Genomic DNA, 23,392 nt, shown 5'->3' with positions numbered 1-23,392 from the left:
CAAGTCAGTAGAACTCAGGAAGGTCCCAGGACTTGATATAGCGCCTGCAAGGTTTTGTACAAGAATTTGCTAATGAATCAGATTTAGAGCATAATGATTTGGTCAGTGTTTACACAAACCACAACCACAAAAAGAATCGAGGAGCGGGTACTACCGATGTCTACTATAGGATATACGTTTTTACGGAACATCTATCGAAGTTTGAGATTGTACTGTGGTCAGCTTAATCGACAGAACGTTGCACGTTATACTGAACATAGAAGTAGTTTGAATGCTGGCGAAGAAACTGTGACATGGCCATTTCTGTTCGTATTAAATATTTACTTAATGGATAATGTTATTTATAAAGACTTTTCATAGAAACGCTTTGGACTATAGTGAGATATCTGATAGTTGACCAGCCGCACCGATAGTTACACATGGTTGATACATATTGAAGAAGAGCAGATATGAAGTGGAATATCATGTAATCACCTTCGCGTCAGGTACCTGTGTGACACGCGGTAGAAACACAAGACCAGATTTACGTGTGTGGAAAAAGGAATGGCGTACTCTGATTACTTGGTGGGGTACTGAGAAACAGCAGCAAGTCTACTGCAGAAAACGGCCCGTGGGCAATGTCACCTAAAAAAGAGGGGGGGGGGGGCTACGGTATAATCTCCCGTCGACGATGAGGGAACGAGGGGACAAGCTGTACTAAAACAAGAACAGGGATGGAAATCGGTCGTGTGCTTTCCAAAGGTATCGAGGAGGCTTTAGACTGAGTGGTCGACGCTGGTGGATGCTCAAACTCTCTTCCCGAATGCCTAGGTCAATGAATACAATAAGATTCTAAAGTCATGGAAGAGCGGCGTGCCTGCGGATGATATTTACATGCCAGCTGTTGGTTAGTTGTCATAGCAGACAACATTTCTTCTTCGAACTTCGAGTACAATTTCTTTTGTAAATATGTTTATGGTCATTGATTTATTCCTGTGCGAAATCATTTTCGGGTGTAACCTTTGGGATTCGTCTTCCATGTATTTAACTCTTGTCACAGCTCTATTGCCATAACATGCACTATAATACTCACCCATAAGATTTCAGTTGACGCCACGATGAAAGCTGTGGCGACATGTACACGGTGCCACTACCGAAAGCCACCATTAGCTGTAGCGTAAAGTTAGTTGCGTGTGTGAACTCGACTTAAAACAACAGCAACTGAAATTTAATGAACGACTGTTGCTCTATACAAAACCAGTTTTACTGGTAAGGTTCGAACAAAATTGGTTACAGAGGAACAATTGTCTGCTTGTGATTTGGCTGTCTCCATAGATGATACGTGATACAAAGATGTTTATGTTTCCTTGAAGAATGGTGGTTTTATATGAAAGGATGATGCTATTGTGTATACACAAATTGATATAACACCAATAAAGTTTTGGCGCGAAACCACGTGTTTTGTGACCAAGCTACTTAAATTCAGGTTATCACTCTTTTTAGAAGACATGTAGCCGTAGCGCATAAACATTTAATCTATGTATACATGTACGATCGGTTTAACGCGCTACACGTAGTCGGAGCTTTCTGATTTTTCTTGATTTTGTGTTAGCCTTTGTGTTTAATAAATGGCCGAAAACGTTACGGCCAATGAACTTTCATCGACAATGAAAGAAAACAACCCTGAAAATACCGATTGCCAGGCTAATAAGCCGACAAGCAGCTCAGATGTGACGGTATGTATAAAGAGAGTAACAAAATTTACAAGTCATAAATTCATAAATTGATGAGTTTATTCCATTATATAGCCTCCAAATGGGGGCGCAGGAGAGGCATCAAATGCAGCATCGCCCTCAGATTTGTCGACTAAAGCCCGTGAAGCAGATGACAAGGGACATGGTTCTGTTGTAGCAGCTCATTACAATACACTTGAAGACAAGGGGCTTGAGGCTCGCTGCAAGAGCCGTATTTTCTACCTGCGTAACTTTAACAACTGGATCAAGAGCATGCTTATAAGTACGTACTCAGAAAGAAAATAAATGTATTAATCTACAAATGATTTAATTGGATAGTACATAGTCCATGTAAGTGCATTTATTAAACATCTTGTGGAATGGTGCCTCCAGATTTTACTGTGTTCGCGTCGGCTTGCGTTTCATTTATTCCCACTTGTAAGAAATTTGTTTTTTTCCGGTAACATATGGGAGAAATAACCCAGCAGTATGCTGACCGCTATGGCACTTTGCGTAGTCATCTTTCCGTTTGAAGTGTATGTGAACATAATAATTAGGTAGATTTTCTGCTATTGGTGCTATGTTAAAATAGAACATAGAAACGTATAGCCTACTGCACTTCTACCTGCTGTTAAATGTAAATTTTAATCACAATTGAATGATTTATATTTTGCTTTGTTGCTATTAGTATTTTTACTGCCATCTCAAAGAATGAGACATATGATCCTGCAAGGAAACATTAATTTCACTGGTACAGCTAAAGGAAAACAGTCAAAAACGGTTATCTGGATGCATTCCATTTGATGTGTGTGTCACTGAATACACTGCTGTTCATGTGTAAGATTTGAGATAAAGAGGAATATTGGATACTAGTCGTTGGCTTTGACCAGTGATGTGGGAAACATATGAAAAACTTCGTAAACAATGTGGCAGTTAGTGACATATCAGCTCCAATTTTTTTTCAAATGGCCTAAGCTAGGGGCCTACACTTCAGTCTGTCATGAGAACTAGGTTTGTTGCTTTCACGGCCAATGAACTTTCATCGACAATGAAAGAAAACAACCCTTGCCCTTGCCAACTAACATCCAAATTGGAAAAATGTGCACCAAAGGAGGAGATTACAGCAGTCATTAACATTACATCACTGGTCAAAGCTACAACTAGTATCAAACATTCCCCTTGACGCATTTAATGTAACACACTTACATTTTAATGTGATTGTAAGATATTTAGTTATGTATTCAAGATATCAATTTCATATATCATTGTTATAGTGGTTCAGAGGAATGCTTTCATTGTGGATTATGCAAAAGGGTGACCATAGCCGTATAATAAGTATGTATTTAATATGGAGCTGTTTTGTGCATAAGCTACCATACTACAATAATCCATATACACTGCCATCACATTGTTTAGTTCTACCAGCAGTTCAAAAAGCTGCTTGTTTTAAACTTTTTTGGAAATTATCCTATAGAATCATTTTTACAAATTTCCTACCCCATGCCCCTCTTGAAGCTATTGGTTCATTTGCATAGGACATTTATTAAATACACTAGCCACAGTCATTTGTGAGCTTTTAAGTTTTTTAGCCAGTATTCAATACCTTGCAGGAATACGGCTGTGTAAATTGGTGTAAAGCAGCAGGTATTTCAACAGGTAACCCTTCTCATTTTGAAAAGGCCCAAACCAGTGTGGAAGCAATGCATGTAGATAAACTATATATAATTGACACTAGAACCATTATCTGCCAGAGGTAACTGCCACAAATAAGTGTTTATACTAAATCCTAGTTGATAGATGAAGGCATGGTGCTCACTTCCTCCCTTTGCTGTTTCAGTAGAGAAGGAGCAGGATCCCACGCAAAATTCGCATGAAACACCATCCCTATATTGAAATATAGCAGTTTTAGATGAATTACTCCAGCCTTTTTTGGATAAGTTATTCAAACATGTTGCATTGGTTGACAAGAAATTAATCAGGTGATGTTGGCAGTGATAAAGACTGTAACACTGGAAACAGTATCTGAGGGATTTTATTCTTTGGCTCGCAACAGTTTGACATTATCTCCACTTGAAGCAGTAATGAATAAAGAATTTTGTGGGATGGTTTGAGGACTCTATTTCTCTGCAAACATTTTAGCTGCTTTCAAAAATAAGGAGGAGACGTTCCTTTGTACCCTTGTACTTGCTGTAGAACCATAGATTCGGTAATCCATTCCCCTACCCCAGCTACATTTCCCCCAAAACAAACACTGTGAAGAATTATGATTGGGAAATAATCACATTTGAGACATAGTATTCCATTCATTCTGCACATTCTGTAGATATCATCAAGATTTCAACCTTCTGGACCAAATCAGTGTGTATGTTAACAAAAGACAACAAACCCATAGAAATTTAATCTGTGCACTATATTAACGATAAACTACCACTGTATTGCTTAATAATAATAATAATAATTGTGCTTATGCCAGAAAATCTAACATATTAAATAAGAATGAAAGCTGCTACTTCAAGAAAAAATAGCTTCGTGCTGTTTCTTTTGTATTGGTAAATTAAGATTTGATTGGGCATTTAGGTGTATTTCCAAGAAAGTAGTCACCTACATCTGAAAAACGCAAAATTGCTAGGCAGGAATGGCTAGAAAACAAATACAAGACTGTACAAAACATCCATGGTCAAGGCAAATATAGACAACACGTATAGGAAAATTAGAGACCTTGGAAGAAAAGAAAAGCAACTGTATGAATATCAAGAGCTAAAACAGCGGGTTAATACTAAACGAAGAAGGTGGAAGGAATATATAGTGGGTCTGTATATGGGAAGCAAACTTAAGGCCATTATTATAGAAAGAGAAGAGTAAGTAGATGAGATGAGAGATATGCCACTGAAAGAAGAATTTGACAGAGCATTGAAACACCTAAGCGGATACAAGACTCGTGGAATAGAGGACACTTCCTCAGAATTATTGAGTTCCTTGGGGGGGGGGGGGGGGGGGGGGGAGAGCCAATTTTGGCAAAACTTTTCCACCTGGTGTGCACGAGACAGGTGAAATACCCTGATATTGATAGCAGGAAGGGCACCAGGCCACTCTACCACCAACATTGCAAAATGCAGATTAATGTGCTGACCTCATGAAGACGTGGGACAAGGCCAGGAAACAAAACAAATACCGACATACTTCCAGAAGAATGTAATAACTCTAATTTCAAAGAAGCTTATGATGTGTATACTATGTAATCATCAGTTTAATAAGTCGTAGTTGTGAGATATTGACAAATTATTTGTAGATGAAAGTATAAACTGGTAGAAACCAACCTTGGAGCAGATGGATTTGGATTCCGGAGAAATGTAGGAACGTGGGGCAATACTGACGTCACGACGTACCTTAGAGGATAGGTTGAAGAAAGGTAAACCTACATTTATAGCATTTCCAGATTTACAGTAAGTTTTTCTCATTGTTGACTGGAATACAACCTTCGAAATTTTGAAGGTACCAGCGACAAAAGTACAGGGAGTGAAAGGTTATTTACAACTTGTACAGAAACCAGACTGCAGTTATAGGAGTCGAAACACATGAAAGGGAAGCCGCAATTAGAAGGGAGTGAGACATGGCTGTGGCCTATCCTTAATGTTATTTAATCTGTACATTGAGCTAGCGTATAGGAAACTGAGTAGACATTTTGAAAGGAAATTAAAGTTCAGGAAGAAGAAATAAGAACTTCGAGGTTTGCTGATGCCATTGTAATGTGGAAGGACAAGTGAATGAAATGGGTATTGTCATGAAAGGAGATTATAAAATGAATGGTAATAGGATGCGTTTTGCTATTGATGATGGCCGAAGTAGATAGGAAATAAGAGAGAAGCATTGCTGGGAAACAAAAAAAGAAAAAACTTGTTAACATCCTACCATATTGGCCCAATAATAGGCCACCACTACATATAAGCTGCACCTCTAAATTTGATGAAGAAATTAAAAAAAAAAATAAAAAAATTTGTGCACAAATAGGCCACACACTGATTTAGAGGTGAAAAGTTACCAGAAATTTACTTTTAGATACATATAAGACATAGGTATGTACTGCAAACATTTGTTCTGACATATAATACAACACATTGTCATCTAATGTACTGGTACCATATTCTGAGTTTGTCTTATTCACCCTCATTACTATCAGTACTGGTCTTCACTTCATCTCTCTCTCTCTCTCTCTCTCTCTCTCTCTCTCTCTCTCTGTGTGCCCCCCCCCCCCCCCAGTAGATCATTCATGCTGCCCTCTTATGCATTCAATACAGAGCATTTCTTAAACCTCTTGATGATGGTCTCTGATAATATGGAGGCCCATGAAGCAAGAATCCACTCACACGCAAGGGTGGCTGATGGTTTCTTAATCTTACCAAACATGTAAGAACGTGGTCTACTTTCAGGAGCCGATCTGAATACAGATTTAGGAGATTGTCCTCGAAAAGCTTGTTTCTTCCACATCTAGCACCCGTAGTTTTAAAATCATTCATCTGGCTATTACAACAAGGTCTGTCCTTTTGTGCAGCAAGTTTATCTTTTACTTCAGCAGTTAGATGTCCCTTAAAATAATCCAAAATTAGCATGGCTCCATAGCAATTAGTGCCCCCAGGTCTTCAATTCCAAACAGTAAACAGCCAGCCAACAATCAATTGCATTGTCATCCAGCTTTATTCTGATCAGTGAATCACTAAGCCCTAGGGAAGTTTTCTTTGGGTACAGCTTTTCTCTTCAGAATGACATAAGGGATAACTTATTCTGGTGTTTCCATTCTTGGTTTGTCTTTAAGAGAATACTCTTTGCCCCTTTTCATGTCTACTATTGTATTACTCAGCACGTCAAAAAAAATACTGGTGTTGCGTCAGCATTGCCAGTATGATGAAAAGGGTGCAAACAACACTTTAGCGACTGGATGACATACTGCTGGAAGTTAATCAATTTTGATTCCATACAGAACCATTGCGCACAGCAACTGTGCATTATTATAAGGAAGAATAGGAGCACAGCAGTTAGTTGCAACCCCATTGTTTTTTATTAATTTTTTATTAGTCTTGCTTGACGAACCGTTTCAGGCTCTGTCTCAGGCTGATACTTATCTTGGCCTGACATGGCTGCTTGTCCTGTTCCAGAGGTTGCCCCTCAGTCTGCAAGATCCGGGCGGTCGCAGAGGGTGGGCTTACTGGTAGTTGGGAGCTCCAACGTCAGGTGCGTAATGGGGCCCCTTAGGGAAATGGCAGCAAGAGAAGGGAAGAAAACCAATGTGCACTCCGTGTGCATACCGGGGGGAGTCATTCCAGATGTGGAAAGGGTCCTACCGGATGCCATGAAGGGTACAGGGTGCACCCATCTGCAGGTGGTCGCCCATGTCGGCACCAATGATGTGTGTCGCTATGGATCGGAGGAAATCCTCTCTGGCTTCCGGCGGCTATCTGATTTGGTGAAGACTGCCAGTCTCGCTAGCGGGATGAAAGCAGAGCTCACCATCTGCAGCATCTTCGACAGGACTGACTGCGGATCTTTGGTACAGAGCCGAGTGGAGGGTCTGAATCAGAGGCTGAGACGGTTCTGCGACCGTGTGGGGCTGCAGATTCCTCGACCTGTGCCATAGGGTGGTGGGGTTTTGGGTTCCGCTGGATAGGTCAGGAGTCCACTACACGCAACAAGCGGCTACACGGGTAGCAGGGGTTGTGTGGCATGGGCTGGGCGGTTTTTTAGGTTAGATGGCCTTGGGCAAGTACAGAAAGGGCAACAGCTTCACGGGTGCAGGGCAAAGTCAGGACATGCGGGGACCTAGCAGCAATCGGTATTGTAATTGTAAACTGTCGAAGCGTTGGTAAAGTACCAGAACTTCAAGCGCTGATAGAAAGCACCGAAGCTGAAATCGTTATAGGTACAGAAAGCTGGCTTAAGTCAGAGATAAATTCTGCCGAAATTTTTACAAAGGTACAGATGGTGTTTAGAAAGGATAGATTGCATGCAACCGGTGGTGGAGTGTTCGTCGCTGTTAGTAGTAGTTTATCCTGTAGTGAAATAGAAGTGGATAGTTCCTGTGAATTATTATGGGTGGAGGTTACACTCAACAACCGAGGCTAGGTTAATAATTGGCTCCTTTTACCGACCTCCCGACTCAGCAGCATTAGTGGCAGAACAACTGAGAAAAAATTTGGAATACATTTCACATAAATTTTCTCAGCATGTTATAGTCTTAGGTGGAGATTTCAATTTACCAGATATAGACTGGGACACTCAGATGTTTAGGACGGGGTGGTAGGGACAGAGGATCGAGTGACATTATACTGAGTGCACTATCCGAAAAAAACCCCGAGCAATTAAACAGAGAACCGACTCGTGGAGATAACATCTTGGACCTACTGATAACAAATAGACCCGAACTTTTCGACTCTGTATGTACAGAACAGGGAATCAGTGATCATAGGCCGTTGCAGCATCCCTGAATATGGAAGTTAGTAGGAATATAAAAAAAAGGGAGGAAGGTTTATCTGTTTAGCAAGAGTAATAGAAGGCAGATTTCAGACTACCTAACAGATCAAAACGAAAATTCTGTTCCGACACTGACAATGTTGAGTGTTTATGGAAAAAGTTTAAGGCAATCGTAAAATGCGTTTTAGACAGGTACGTGCCGAGTAAAACTGTGAGGGACGGGAAAAACCCACCGTGGTACAACAGCAAAGTTAGGAAACGACTGCGAAAGCAAAGAGAACTTCACTCTAAGTTTAAACGCAGCCAAAACCTCTCAGGCAAACAGAAGCTAAACAATGTCAAAGTTAGCGTAAGGAGGGCTATGCGTGAAGCGTTCAGTGAATTTGAAAGTAAAATTCTATGTACCGACTTGATAGAAAATCCTAGGAAGTTCTGGTCCTACGTTAAATCAGTAAGTGGCTCGAAACAGCATATCCAGACACTCCGGGATGATGATGGCATTGAAACAGAGGATGACACGCGTAAAGCTGAAATACTAAACACCTTTTTCCAAAGCTGTTTCACAGAGGAAGACTGCACTGCAGTTCCTTCTCTAAATCCTCGCACAAACGAAAAAATGGCTGACATCGAAATAAGTGTCCAAGGAATAGAAAAGCAACTGGAATCACTCCAATAGAGGGAAGTCCACTGGACCTGACGGGATACCAATTCGATTCTACACAGAGTACGCGATAGAACTTGCCCCCCCTTCTAACAGCCGTGTACCGCAAGTCTCTAGAGGAACGGAGGGTTCCAAATGATTGGAAAAGAGCACAGGTAGTCCCAGTCTTCAAGAAGGGTCGTCGAGCAGATGCGCAAAACTATAGACCTATATCTCTGACGTCGATCTGTTGTAGAATTTTAGAACATGTTTTTTGCTCGAGTATCATGTCGTTTTTGGAAACCCAGAATCTACTATGTAGGAATCAACATGGATTCCGGAAACAGCGATCGTGTGAGACCCAACTCGCTTTATTTGTTCATGAGACCCAGAAAATATTAGATACAGGCTCCCAGGTAGATGCTATTTTTCTTGACTTCCGGAAGGCGTTTGATACAGTTCCGCACTGTCGCCTGATAAACAAAGTAAGAGCCTACGGAATATCAGACGAGCTGTGTGGCTGGGTTGAAGAGCTTTTAGCAAACAGAACACAGCATGTTGTTCTCAATGGAGAGACGTCTACAGACGTTAAAGTAACCTCTGGCGTGCCACAGGGGAGTGTTATGGGACCATTGCTTTTCACAATATAATATAATGACCTAGTAGATAGTGTCGGAAGTTCCATGCGGCTTTTCGCAGATGATGCTGTAGTATACAGAGAAGTTGGATCGTTAGAAAATTGTAGCGAAATGCAGGAAGATCTGCAGCGGATAGGCACTTGGTGCAGGGAGTGGCAACTGTCCCTTAACATAGACAAATGTAATGTATTGCGAATACATAGAAAGAAGGATCCTTTATTGTATGATTATATGATAGTGGAACAAACACTGGTAGCAGTTACTTCTGTAAAATATCTGGGAGTATGCGTGCGGAACGATTTGAAGTGGGATGATCATATAAAATTAATTGTTGGTAAGGCGGGTACCAGGTTGAGATTCATTGGGAGAGTGCTTAGAAAATGTAGTCCATCAACAAAGGAGGTGGCTTACAAAACACTCGTTCGACCTATACTTGAGTATTGCTCATCAGTGTGGGATCCGTACCAGATCGATTTGATGGAGGAGATAGAGAAGATCCAAAGAAGAGCGGCATGTTTCATTGCAGAGTTATTTGGTAAGCGTGATAGCGTTACAGAGATGTTTAGCAAACTCAAGTGGCAGACTCTGTAAGAGAGGCGCTCTGCATCGCGGTGTAGCTTGCTCGCCATGTTTCGGGAGGGTGCGTTTCTGGATGAGGTATCGAATATATTGCTTCCCCCTACTTATACCTCCCGAGGAGATCACGAATGTAAAATTAGAGAGATTAAGAGCGCGCACGGAGGCTTTCAGACAGTCGTTCTTCCCGCGAACAATACGCGACTGGAACAGGAAAGGGAGGTAATGACAGTGGCACGTAAAGTGCCCTCCGCCACACACTGTTGGGTGGCTTGCGGAGTATAAATGTAGATGTAGATGTAGATCCAGATTTCAGCTATAAATAGCCATCTTCAGTGCATTTGTAATCCAACAAACTCCCATATGATCTTACTGTTTACAGGCAGAAGGAAACTGCCTTCCACTTGTACATCAGTAAAGTCATATAATGATATGTACTGCTGGGAGTTTGTTGGATTATAACTCACTCTAATGCACTGCAGATTTATAACTGAAATCTGGATAGGCAAAAATAATAAAAGTCTACTGGATTGTGATTGATTGCTGTGTTCCTGTCCTTATTTCTAAAGAAGTTAACCAGTTTTTCCTCGAAACCTGCTTGAGTTCTCTGTAATCTACTGGCATTCTCCATGTTAGTGTAGTACTTTGTCATAGAACAAAGCCATTTCTCTGTGTAAACCAATGACACAAACCAATACTCACATGGAATTCTCCTTGTAGGCCTTTTTGAGACAGTTGCAATTTCCAAGGCCTTCAGTTTCGTTTTTTCTTATCTTGCACATAGGAAGTAGCCTTTGCTTCAAGTTCAATACGTTGGCCTTTTCTCATTGAAACTGCCTTATTCCACTTTTTTCTTGATGCGACCCAACATCACACATTAGATGCATCTAGTCCATACTTCCTTGCAGCCTTGTGGTCTTGTCGTCACACACAACCGTACGTTTTAGGAAGTATTCACCAAAGATATTTGTTTGGAGTGTAGCTATGTATGAAAGTGAAATGTGGTGATAATCAGCTCAGGCAAGAGGTGAATGGAAGCTTTTATAATGCGGTCTTGTAGTAGGTTGCTGAAGATTAGATGGGTAGATTAACAAATGAGGAGGTACTGAATGAAATTTGGCAAAACAAGAAATGTGTGGCACAACTTCACTAAAAGAAGGGATCAGGTGATAGGACGCATCCCCTGAGGTATCAATGAATAGTCAGTTTGGTAATGGTAATGAAGAGAAAAGTGTGTGTGCGGGGGGGGGGGGGGGGGGGTTGGTAAAAATTGTTGAGGGAGACCTTTGTTCGGCCATGAGAAGTTGAGGATTCATGCAGTGGCAGTCGGCAATGTTAGGAGCTGTCCCTTGCCCTGCGGCAAAAGTGCTGAAGGTGTATGTATTTAATTCTCTATTTTATAAAGATTTTTAATATTGCTCTAAATGCCATTCCCCCCCCCCCCCCCATGAACCATGGACCTTGCCGTTGGTGGGGAGGCTTGCGCGCATCAGCGATACAGATAGCCGTACCATAGGTGCAACCACAACGGAGGGGTATCTGTTGAGAGGCCAGACAAACGTGTGGTTCCTGAAGAGGGGCAGCAGCCTTTTCAGTAGTTGCAAGGGCAACAGTCTGGATGATTGACTGATCTGGCCTTATAACAATAACCAAAACGGCCTTGCTGTGCTGGTACTGCGAACGGCTGAAAGCAAGGGGAAACTACAGCCGTAATTTTTCCCGAGTGCATGCAGCTTTACTGTATGATTAAATGATGATGGCGTCCTCTTGGGTAAAATATTCCGGAGGTAAAATAGTCCCCCATTCGGATCTCCGGGCAGGGACTACTCAGGAGGACGTCGTTATCAGGAGAAAGAAAACTGGCGTTCTATGGATCGGTGCGTGGAATGTCAGATCCCTTAATCGGGCAGGTAGGTTAGAAAATTTAAAAAGGGAAATGGAGAGGTTGAAGTTAGATAAAGTGAGAATTAGTGAAGTTCGGTGGCAGGAGGAACAAGACTTCTGGTCAGGTGACTACAGGGTTATAAACACAAAATCAAGTAGGGGTAATGCAGGAGTAGGTTTAATAATGAATAGGAAAATAAGAATGCGGGTAAGCTACTACAAGCAGCATAGTGAACGCATTATTGTGGCCAAGATAGATACGAAGCCCACACCTACTACAGTAGTACAAGTTTATATGCCAACTGGCTCTGCAGATGACGAAGAAATTGAAGAAATGTATGATGAAATAAAAGAAATTATTCAGATTGTAAAGAGAGACGAAAATTTAATAGTCATGGGTGACTGGAATTCGAGTGTAGGAAAAGGGAGAGAAGGAAACATAGTAGGTGAATATGGATTGGGGCTAAGAAATGAAAGAGGAAGCCGCCTGGTAGAATTTTGCACAGAGCACAACATAATCATAACTAACACTTGGTTTAAGAATCATGAAAGAAGGTTGTATACATGGAAGAACCCTGGAGATACTAGAAGGTTTCAGATAGATTATATAATGGTAAGACAGAGATTTAGGAACCAGGTTTTAAATTGTAAGACATTTCCAGGGGCAGATGTGGACTCTGACCACAATCTGTTGGTTATGACCTGTAGATTAAAACTGAAGAAACTGCAAAAAGGTGGGAATTTAAGGAGATGGTACCTGGATAAACTGAAAGAACCAGAGGTTGTACAGAGTTTCAAGGAGAGCATAAGGGAACAATTGACAGGAATGGGGGAAAGAAATACAGTAGAAGAAGAATGGGTAGCTTTGAGGGATGAAGTAGCGAAGGCAGCAGAGGATCAAGTAGGTAAAAAGACGAGGGCTATTAGAAATCCTTGGGTAACAGAAGAAATACTGAATTTCATTGATAAAAGGAGAAAATATAAAGATGCAGTAAATGAAGCAGGCAAAAAGGAATACAAACGTCTCAAAAATGAGATCAACAGGAAGTGCAAAATGGCTAAGCAGGGATGGCTAGAGGACAAATGTAAGGATGTAGAGGGCTATCTCACTAGGGGTAAGATAGATACTGCCTACAGGAAAATTAAAGAGACCTTTGGAGAAAAGAGAACGACTTGTATGAATATCAAGAGCTCAGATGGAAACCCAGTTCTAAGCAAAGAAGGGAAAGCAGAAAGGTGGAAGGAGTATATATAGGGTCTATACAAGGGCGATGTACTTGAGGACAATATTATGGAAATGGAAGAGGATGTAGATGAAGACGAAATGGGAGATAAGATACTGCGTGAAGAGTTTGACAGAGCACTGAAAGACATGAGTTGAAACAAGGCCCCCGGAGTAGACAACATTCCATTGGAACTACTGACGGCCTTGGGAGAACCAGTCCTGACAAAACTCTACCATCTGGTGAGCAAGATGTATGAAACAGGCGAAATACCCTCAGACATCAAGAAGAATATAATAATTCCAATCCCAAAGAAAGCAGGTGTTGACAGATGTGAAAATTACCGAACTATCAGTTTAATAAGTCACGGCTGCAAAATACTAACACGAATTCTTTACAGACGAATGGAAAAACTAGTAGAAGCCAACCTCGGGGAAGATCAGTTTAGATTCCGTAGAAACACTGGAACACGTGAGGCAATACTGACCTTACGACTTATCTTAGAAGAAAGATTAAGGAAAGGCAAACCTACGTTTCTAGCATTTGTAGACTTAGAGAAAGCTTTTGACAATGTTGACTGGAATGCTCTGTTTCAATTTCTAAAGGTGGCAGGGGTAAAATACAGGGAGCGAAAGGCTTTTTACAATTTGTAAAGAAACCAGATGGCAGTTATAAGAGTCGAGGGACGTGAAAAGGAAGCAGTGGTTGGGAAGGGAGTAAGACAGGGTTGTAGCCTCTCCCCGATGTTGTTCAATCTGTATATTGAGCAAGCAGTAAAGGAAACAAAAGAAAAATTCGGAGTAGGTATTAAAATTCACGGAGAAGAAATAAAAACTTTGAGGTTCGCCGATGACATTGTAATTCTGTCAGAGACAGCCAAGGACTTGGAAGAGCAGTTGAATGGAATGGACAGTGTCTTGAAAGGAGGATATAAGATGAACATCAACAAAAGCAAAACTAGGATAATGGAATGTAGTCGAATTAAGTCGGGTGATGCTGAGGGAATTAGATTAGGAAATGAGGCACTTAAAGTAGTAAAGGAGTTTTGCTATTTGGGGAGCAAAAGAACTGATGATGGTCGAAGTAGAGAGGATATAAAATGTAGGCTGGCAATGGCAAGGAAAGCGTTTCTGAAGAAGAGAAATTTGTTAACATCGAGTATTGATTTAAGTGTCAGGAAGTCATTTCTGAAAGTATTCGTATGGAGTGTAGCCATGTATGGAAGTGAAACATGGACGATAAATAGTTTGGACAAGAAGAGAATAGAAGCTTTTGAAATCTGGTGCTACAGAAGAATGCTGAAGATTAGATGGGTAGATCACATAACTAATGAGGAAATATTGAATTGGATTGGGGAGAAGAGAAGTTTGTGGCACAACTTGACCAGAAGAAGGGATCGGTTGATAGGACATGTTCTGAGGCATCAAGGGATCACCAATTTAGTATTGGAGGGCAGCGTGGAGGGTAAAAATCGTAGAGGGAGACCAAGAGATGAATACACTAAGCAGATTCAGAAGGATGTAGGTTGCAGTAGGTACTGGGAGATGAAAAAGCTTGCACAGGATAGAGTAGCATGGAGAGCTGCATCAAACCAGTCTCAGGACTGAAGTCCACAACAACAACAACAACATGCCATTATTGGGACTAGAGTGTCTTTAGAAAGGTGCAAATGTAGAGTGTCAGACTGGATTGCTAAATATGAAGTCGTTGATGACTGGTCATATATCCAATTCATCCAAAACATCTCGGTGGGCATGAAGAACAGCCAAGTTGTTCAATTGTTTTTGTTCCATTGTTGATCGGAGATATGACTTAAGACATCTAAGGGCGCTAAATGACACTTCTGGTGTTGCTGTTGTGATTGGAACTACTTGGAGAAGCTTAATGCACTTCACTACTTCAAATAACTTTTCTCCAACTGCAGGTTCTTGTGTAATGTACTTTCTTACATGACACATGGTGTTTAAGACTAGTTGTTTTTTATTAGTGATATTGGCTAACATATTCAAGTGTAAGTGCAGTCTCTCAATGTTTAGGTAATTTTTTAAAAACAGTTGATTTTTCGAAATTTGTTTCACCTCTGTTTACTAAAAGCAAGCACTCTTGTTCAACTGCAATGACCTGTGTGAGTCCAGTTGAAGTGAACCACTCAGTAATGCAAGATTTCACTGTTTCACAAACTTCAACATAAATAGCTGTGTAGTATTCCTTTAGAGTTTTGAAAGTGTGCGGTGAGCTGGGTTCGTTGTTTTCATACTTTTTGGTATACTTAGATTCCAAGCAAGTGCAGGATCATCAGCTTGTGAAGGTTTTCTTTTAAACACAATTCCCAAAAGTGTTCAAAACTATCACTCCTTCCATTCAATACACAAATCAAGCCCTCAAAAATTTTTACCAGATCAGCAACACTTAGATGAGGACATTGAATTTTTTTCATTGACATCCCTCTACTTGGTTCATTGCATGACAATAAAGATGTAAAAAGAAATAATTCTTGGATTGTAACATTGACTCAAGGTAGCCTGCAAATTTGTAACCTGTCTTTGTTTTGTCCTCTGCAGAAAATATTTCAAAAAACTCTAGAAGTTCTTCAAAGTATTTCAATATTCTCAAGATACTATAAGCTTGAATAGTCCTTCGAGTTGGGCAAAGGGGTCGTAGACCAGCTCGGTCGTTGGCGCTCTCACAGCATATGCTTCTGAAAAGTCGTATCCTTCTGTTGGATTCCCTTACAGTGTTTATTAAGTCCTTGGCCAAAGGCATAATATCCCTCATAGATGTAAGATGGTGGAGACTGTCTGCAACTGTGAAGTCTAAACTGTGAGCAGAGCAGTGCAAATAACGTGTTTTTGGATGTATATCCAAAACTAACTTTTTTAGTCCTTTGAACTAACCTCTCATATTCGAGACACCATCATAGATAGCACTGTTCTCTTAAGTTATCCATTGACAAATCAAGACGAGCAAAAATATCTTTTAAAATGATAAACAGAGTTTGTGATTAAGTGTTGGGGGGTCTCGTATAAGCCAATAAAGTCTTCGTTGATGATTAAGGAATCATCGACAGTTGTTGTTGTTGTTGTTGTTGTTGTTGTTGTGGTCTTCAGTCCTGAGACTGGTTTGATGCAGCTCTCCATGCTACTCTATCCTGTGCAAGCTTCTTCATCTCCCAGTACCTACTGCAACCTACATCCTTCTGAATCTGCTTAGTGTAGTCATCTCTTGGTCTCCCTCTACGATTTTTACCCTCCACAGGTGCCCCTCCAATGCTAAATTTGTGATCCCTCGATGCCTCAAAACATGTCCTACCCAACCGATCCCTTCTTCTAGTCAAGTTGTGCCACAAACTTCTCTTCTCCCCAATTCTATTCAATACCTACTCATTAGTTACGTGATCTACCCACCTTATCTTCAGCATTCTCCTGTAGCACCACATTTCGAAAGCTTCTATTCTCTTCTTGTCCAAACTAGTTATCGTCCATGTTTCACTTCCATACATGGCTACACTCCATACAAATACTTTCAGAAACGACTTCCTGACACTTAAATCTATACTCGATGTTCACAAATTTCTCTTCTTCAGAAACGCTTTCCTTGCCATTGCTAGTCTACATTTAATATCCTCTCTACTTCGACCATCATCGGTTATTTTACTCCCTAAATAGCAAAACTCCTTTACTACTTTAAGTGTCTCATTTCCTAATCTAATTCCCTCAGCACCACCCGACTTAATTTGACTACATTCCATTATCCTAGTTTTGCTTTTGTTGATGTTCATCTTATATCCTCCTTTCAAGACACTGTCCATTCCGTTCAACTGCTCTTCCAAGTCTTTTGCTGTCTCTGACAGAATTACAATGTCATCGGCGAACCTCAAAGTTTTTATTTCTTCTCCATGAATTTTAATAACTACTCCGAATTTTTCTTTTGTTTCCTTTACTGCTTGCTCAATATACAGATTGAATAACATCGGGGAAAGGCTACAACCCTGTCTCACTCCTTTCCCAACCACTGCTTCCCTTTCATGCCCCTCGACTCTTATAACTGCCATCTGGTTTCTGTACAAATTGTAAATAGCCTTTCGCTCCCTGTATTTTACCCCTGCCGACAGTACGAATACAAAATGACACTTGTTCGAGAATTGAAGAATCACTTGTTTCATCAGCCATTATAGAAAAATGTCCAGTCTTTTTGATTGAAGCCAATACCTTTCTCAACACAGACTTTCCTAGTAGATCAATGATCTCATTTCAAATATTGTGGGGTGTCCACTTATACCCCGAACACCCTAACCAATCTTTAAACTCAGGTATGTCATTCTTTCGGAATTCCAACAGTCGAAAAAAAATTGAGTTTACATCTTCGTGTCTCTAATTGCACGGTAGTAAAAATTGTCTCAAGAGCTAAACAGCCTTTCTTCATATCACCATGTAACTGTTCACTCAATCGGGAGGCCACACTTTGGTTAGTGATAGAATTTAGTTTCAGAACACCTTCTTTATGCATAAGAACACCTTCTTTATGCATAAACGTATTTTCATGAAGACGGAATTTTTCCAAAGCCTTTTTCTGGTTAGAAAACCCTACAAAGCAAATGCATCTTCTTTTTTTGAAGAGAATTGTAATAGATTTTTAACATCTGCCTCTTTGCAGGTTTTGCAGAAATCTTTTTCGGTAGACGCTTAATATTCTAGCCATGTATATTTGATCAACCAAGACTTCTGAAATGATCTTCCCTTACCGGATTGTCCAGGTTTCAGTTGTGAACAGTTCTTGCCTGAAGACAAAGAAGCAATTGACGACACAATAATTGTTGGAGGTTGACTTACAGTATCATCAACTTACAAGTGTGCCTTTTTGGTAACAAATTTATCCATTGCAAACTTAATTCACAATACACTAAGAGACTAAGGTAAACGAATAAAATATAGTCATATAAAATATTCCACTAGACACTAAAGTCTGAAAACTAAACATGCCTGCAGCATGCAGTGAATGAAACTATCCACACTGAACGATTGCAACAGGAGGGTGGGCTATATATAGCCACAGCTTCGTAATGTCTCGAAGCGTCAAGATGACGTGAGGTGGAGGATTCCAGGTACTTCTGCTCCAGTCCTTTTGATGTTGCTGCGGCCGCAGCGCTGGCTTGCCGACACCAGACTTTTCCTGAAGGTTCGCGCACTGGGACAAATTCTAAGTGTGCCTGCAGCACCATAACACAATCATGATTCATACCACTTGTTTTCAATTAATTATTTGTTTTAACTCATTACTGAATGTATTTTAAAAGGTAACTATCATCAAACAAGGAAAATAAAAAAAATCCAATTTAATTTGTGATTTTACTAATCGTAATGTAACTAATAATTTTCTTAAATTAATGGGGGGCTAAACCCCCCAAACGAATTTTTGAGGGGGCTCGGGCCCTTTCAGGCCACATGGAGTCGGCAGCTGTGTACATTTAGCGTACAACATTATCCTAACCCAATGCCATGCCACTCTCCTCCCTCCCCCCCCCCCCCCCTCCCCCCATGGGTCTCTGTTTGCACTAGACATATATAAATACAGGTAACAACCCACACCCATCATTGTATTTCCATCTCCACTAGTATACTAAGTTGAAGCTACCATCCACATGAGGGTGCTATAAGTGCTTTACTAGGCATGGCTGAATTGGAGTTGGTTTGCTGCTGACTTCCTCTGATGTTTGAACTGAATTACCCAGCCAGTTATAGAGTGAAAGAAGTGATACGTGAGAGGTAAAATCCTAGGGCTGGACAGGTATTGAATGTGTTACCTTTTGGTCTATAATGTGGCTGTTTTATCACTGAGATTGTCGAGCCACAGTATGGTAAAATGAAATTAATTCCATTCATGATTAAATCAGCCAGCACTTTCTTGAGGAAAAGTACACAGAAGAAGAGAGACTCATAATAGAAGAAATAATAATCATAATAAAGCGACATTTTAAATTCATGTTTAATTATTTTTAAAAAATCAGAAAAGGAAAAGTAGATGAGATCCAAAAAGTAACAAATCACAGATGCCTCCCCCCCCCCCTCTCTCTCTCTCTCTCTCTCTCTCTCTCTCTCTCTCTCTCTCTCTCTCTCTCTCTCTCTCTTGCATCATGTAGGCCCGATCTCCTCCTCATTGCCAATAAAATAAACCACAAGAACTAAAAACAATGAAATATTAAGATTCCTCACAAGAAATGTAACAGGAAACACAGCATTCAAAAATAATTCAGAAAAACGTTCATTCACACATGCATTCCCCCCTCCTATACACACACACACACACACACACACACACACACACACACACACATATTTGCAGAGTAGCTTTTGATTTATACCCCTGTTAACAACTCCATTTGTATCAAATAACCCCCTTTTTGTATTGGTACATGCTCCAGTTGTAAAATTTTTAAACTCCGCATGGTTGTTAACATCAACATGCTCATTATTTAAAACTTCCATAAGCGGTCCGTCCATCAGAATAAGTAATACTTTCCTCTTCTATATTTTCTTTAGTAATATTGACTGGAGTTCGAGGAAAATAGCCAAGCCCCCCCCCTAATTCTTACCCAAAAAAACAGATCCAAAAATGCAAACCACAGCTGTAGGCTTGCCTGGGTGATACCGTCAAGGCGGTCCCACATGTTCTCGGTCGGATTTAAATCCGGGGGGTTTGGCAGTCAAGGGAGTATGGTAAACTCATTCTGCTGCTGTTTCGAACCATACACGTACAAAGCAAGCTGTGTGACACATTGCATTAGCCTGCTGGTAGATGCTATTACACCAAGGAAAAAACAAAATGCAGATAGGGAGGGACATGGTCCCCAAGGACAGATATATACTTATGTTGATCCACTGTGCCTTCCTGAATGACAAGATCACCCATGGAATGCCATAAAAACATTCCTCAGATCATAACACTCCCTCCTCCGGACTGGATCCTCCGAATTCTTGCAGGGCCTTACACACCAATGGCCAGCTGTCCGAGGGAGTATAAAATGTGAGTCATCTGAAAGGGCCACCTTGTACTACTCACGAGATGTTTGGTTGCAGTAGAGGCATGCAAATTCTAGCCTTCGTCGCTGATGAAGAACAGTCGGGATGGGTGCATGAACCAGGCGCCTGGTGCAGAGGCCCATACGCAGCAACGGTCGCTTAAGTCATTGAGGTGACACTGTTGGTAGCCCCTTGGCTCGTCTGGGCAATTAGTTGCTCAGCAGTTGCACATAAATTAGCCCACATCACCATAGCCATTGTTTGGCCTTATCATGTATGGCCCATGGTGCACCACTGTTGCCTCGGCGATGGTTTTGGATAGCACCATTTTGCCATGCACAGTATACTTCAGCCTTGGCAGCACACAAACAGTTTGTAAACTTAACCATTTCAGAAATACTTTCAACCTTGGTTCGAAAGTGAATGACATGCCCTTTTGGAAGTCAAATAAATAGCTTCGCTTCCGCATTATGACAATGACTGCACTGTTTTCCATGTCTCCCACCTCTCCTCCCCTAACACGCTTTACATATCGTCCATTGCTAGTGCTGCCACCTGCTGTCTGTGAATGGTTATTGCTTGTTGACATCGAACATAGGCAGTGATCACATTAATGTGATTGGGTCATGTAATACTCAGCCTTAAAGAAGATAAACAGCATAAATGAATTTTATCAAAACAAATTTTGGATCTTTCAAACAACATACATACCTTTCAGAGTTGACTCCCACATGATATCATGCCAGTAATGCATCATAAACGTTTCCCTTGTCCTAGTTGTAACTATATATGTTAGGTCAATTGAATTACCACTTTTAACACATCTCATCTTTACCCGATGAGCTTGTGTTGTTAAAAAGAAAAAAGTCTTTCTTGTCATTAAATGGACTCTTCAGAGAGACAGTGTTTATTGAAATGAGGAAGTCAATAGGGAACCAGCATGAGGATCTCCACTAGTACTAGCAATAGGCACCATAACAATAGTAACTCCAACAAATTTTACATGCCACCATATATGAAACCAACACACATGACAAATCAAATATAAGCCAAACACACAAATCAAATGCACACGAATGTGGCTCACATGCAAGAATTAGACATATTGTAAATGAAACACACAAATGTTAATTATGATGTTTCACCTTCTGTTCCAAATAGTGCCAAACATTTCCTTGTGAGAATAATATTGGTGAATTACCTGGCCAGTTGAGGTGTGATAGATGCTGAGTGATTTTTAAATCAGGTACATACGTGTAAAGCCCTGTGGACATGGCTGTCATCATCATGTAAGGTGGGATTTTCTGAAGGATACTCACTATGCAAAGTAGAAGAAAGGAAAACACTTGGTCACTGAGAATATGAAAATAAACATCCCACCAAGGATGTTGAAATAAATGTCCTGATTCATGTTCAGAGTTACTAAATGAGTGGATCCAAGTCATGATACAAAAAACACCCCCCCCCCCAAACACCCCCCCCCAAACCACCACCGCCCCCCTCCCCCCGCAAACCACCACGGCCCCCCCCCCTCCCCCCCCCCCCCCAAACATCACAGATCCAACTCCCTTCAGGCCTCATTGGGCCATTGGCGGACTCTTACATGTTACATCCTTTGAAAGGAGGAAAAACAGCTAGTACTCTTACTACACTACTTGCTCCCAGTCAGCTGCTTCAGCCATGGCAGCACACAAACAGTTTATAAACTTAACCATTTATTACTGTATTGTGTGGCTCACTGAAGATATGCCACTGTGAGCACATGCATAGTTGCAATCTCCAGCACAATAGCAGCATATTTACTATAAACAACAACTCTTGTGCATCATAAACATCTATATTTGTAAGCTGTTATGTTGTGATGTAAAGAAAATGCGTGTTTGCTGCTTATGATTTACTCCAATTCTTGAATACTACTTTTTTTCCCCACAGCATGTACATGCAGTCATTAAAGTATCTATGGGTTAACCACAAACATTTTAAGCATTTTAGTCTCAGAGTATTTTGCCTTTTCTGTGAATCCTATGGCATATATGAACAGGAAAATATTTTTACTGTAGCCTTGTATATAGTGAGGATACAGTAAAAATATTTTTCTGTTCATTTACACATTCCTTATTGTGTACATTTCGAAATAATCCTCCATATTTTAGCGTAAGAAAGGCCTACTGGATGTTTAATCATTGTCTTTCTCAGTCTCTTGTACATCAATCCTCTGACAGCTGAAACAGGACAATAATGTTTCTACAGAAACATGGCTGGGAACATTGACAGCAGTAGAAAGTGTACTTCATATGCTTGACATAGCAGCAGGTGAATTCAGAATCTAAATCTTTATACATATTATGACTATATTGTGTAATAAAATTCTGTTTACATTGATCATACAGTGCAGGATTTTACAGCCGGTATTTACATCCTTGGTGATTTCTGGTTTATGGTTATTCAGACATTGTCTAATGACCATCCAAATGCTGGAGATATCCTCAGAAGATATAAAGATGTAGTTACTTGATTTTCAAACTTAAACAAGTTTAGCAACAGCAAACAGTTTACCTTTATGTGCTTTTTTAATTTTGAAAATCAGCTAACTATGCGTTTATAGCTTCTGCGGATGTCTCTAGCATTAGGAGATGAGACATTAGTTCCTGAAACATGCTTTAGACCATGGCCTAATGCCCACTAAATAGAAATCACCAATCCATCAATTTAAAATTGTCACGTCAGGATGAAGGAATGATGTCTGAACCACCAACATTGAAGCCAATAACTATTTTGTGTTTCAGATGAGTATCTAAGCAAAATATGGCAAAAAAACCAACGCGGTTCACCATTGCGGGTGCTTGATATGTGCTGTGGGAAAGGTGGTGATCTGCTTAAATGGAGAAGAGGCAATATTACACATTTAATTTGTGCGGACATAGCTTCGACATCTGTTGAGCAATGCGAAAACCGATACAAGGAGCTACAGAACCGCAATCGCTCGGATCTAGGTTTTGGACCTGTATTCACTGCTGAATTTATTTCAGCAGATTGTACTAAGGTAATAGTTTGTCATTATCTCTTAAAGGAAATGTACACAGAAACAAAGAAATTTTTTTTCTTACTTGAATTATTTCCCTGGTAGCTTCTGCTTCTTCCTGTTTTCTCTCTCTCTCTCTCTCTCTCTCTCTCTCTCTCTCTCTCTCTCTCTCTCTCTCTGTCTCTCTCTGCCTCCCTCCTTCCCTCCCTCTCCTTTCTC

At 40.6% G+C, this 23,392-nt stretch overlaps 1 protein-coding gene across 1 annotated transcript in view; it reads left to right on the top strand.

The window, feature by feature from the left end:
• The first annotated feature begins 1,337 nt into the window (after window positions 1-1,337).
• LOC124798680 (mRNA cap guanine-N7 methyltransferase-like) overlaps window positions 1,338-23,392 on the top strand; it is a 150,384-nt gene continuing 128,329 nt past the window's right edge. Inside the window, exons 1-3 of the mRNA XM_047262181.1 lie at window positions 1,338-1,715; window positions 1,788-1,995; window positions 22,938-23,194. Coding sequence (XP_047118137.1) covers window positions 1,608-1,715; window positions 1,788-1,995; window positions 22,938-23,194 — 573 coding nt within the window. The 5' untranslated portion in view covers window positions 1,338-1,607. The remainder of the gene's footprint in view (window positions 1,716-1,787; window positions 1,996-22,937; window positions 23,195-23,392) is intronic.

Source organism: Schistocerca piceifrons, chromosome 5 (genome assembly GCF_021461385.2).
Source record: "Schistocerca piceifrons isolate TAMUIC-IGC-003096 chromosome 5, iqSchPice1.1, whole genome shotgun sequence".
In the NCBI taxonomy this organism is placed as follows: domain Eukaryota; kingdom Metazoa; phylum Arthropoda; class Insecta; order Orthoptera; family Acrididae; genus Schistocerca; species Schistocerca piceifrons.
Note: the sequence above shows the minus strand (reverse complement) of the source record. Positions and strands in the feature narration are given on the sequence as shown.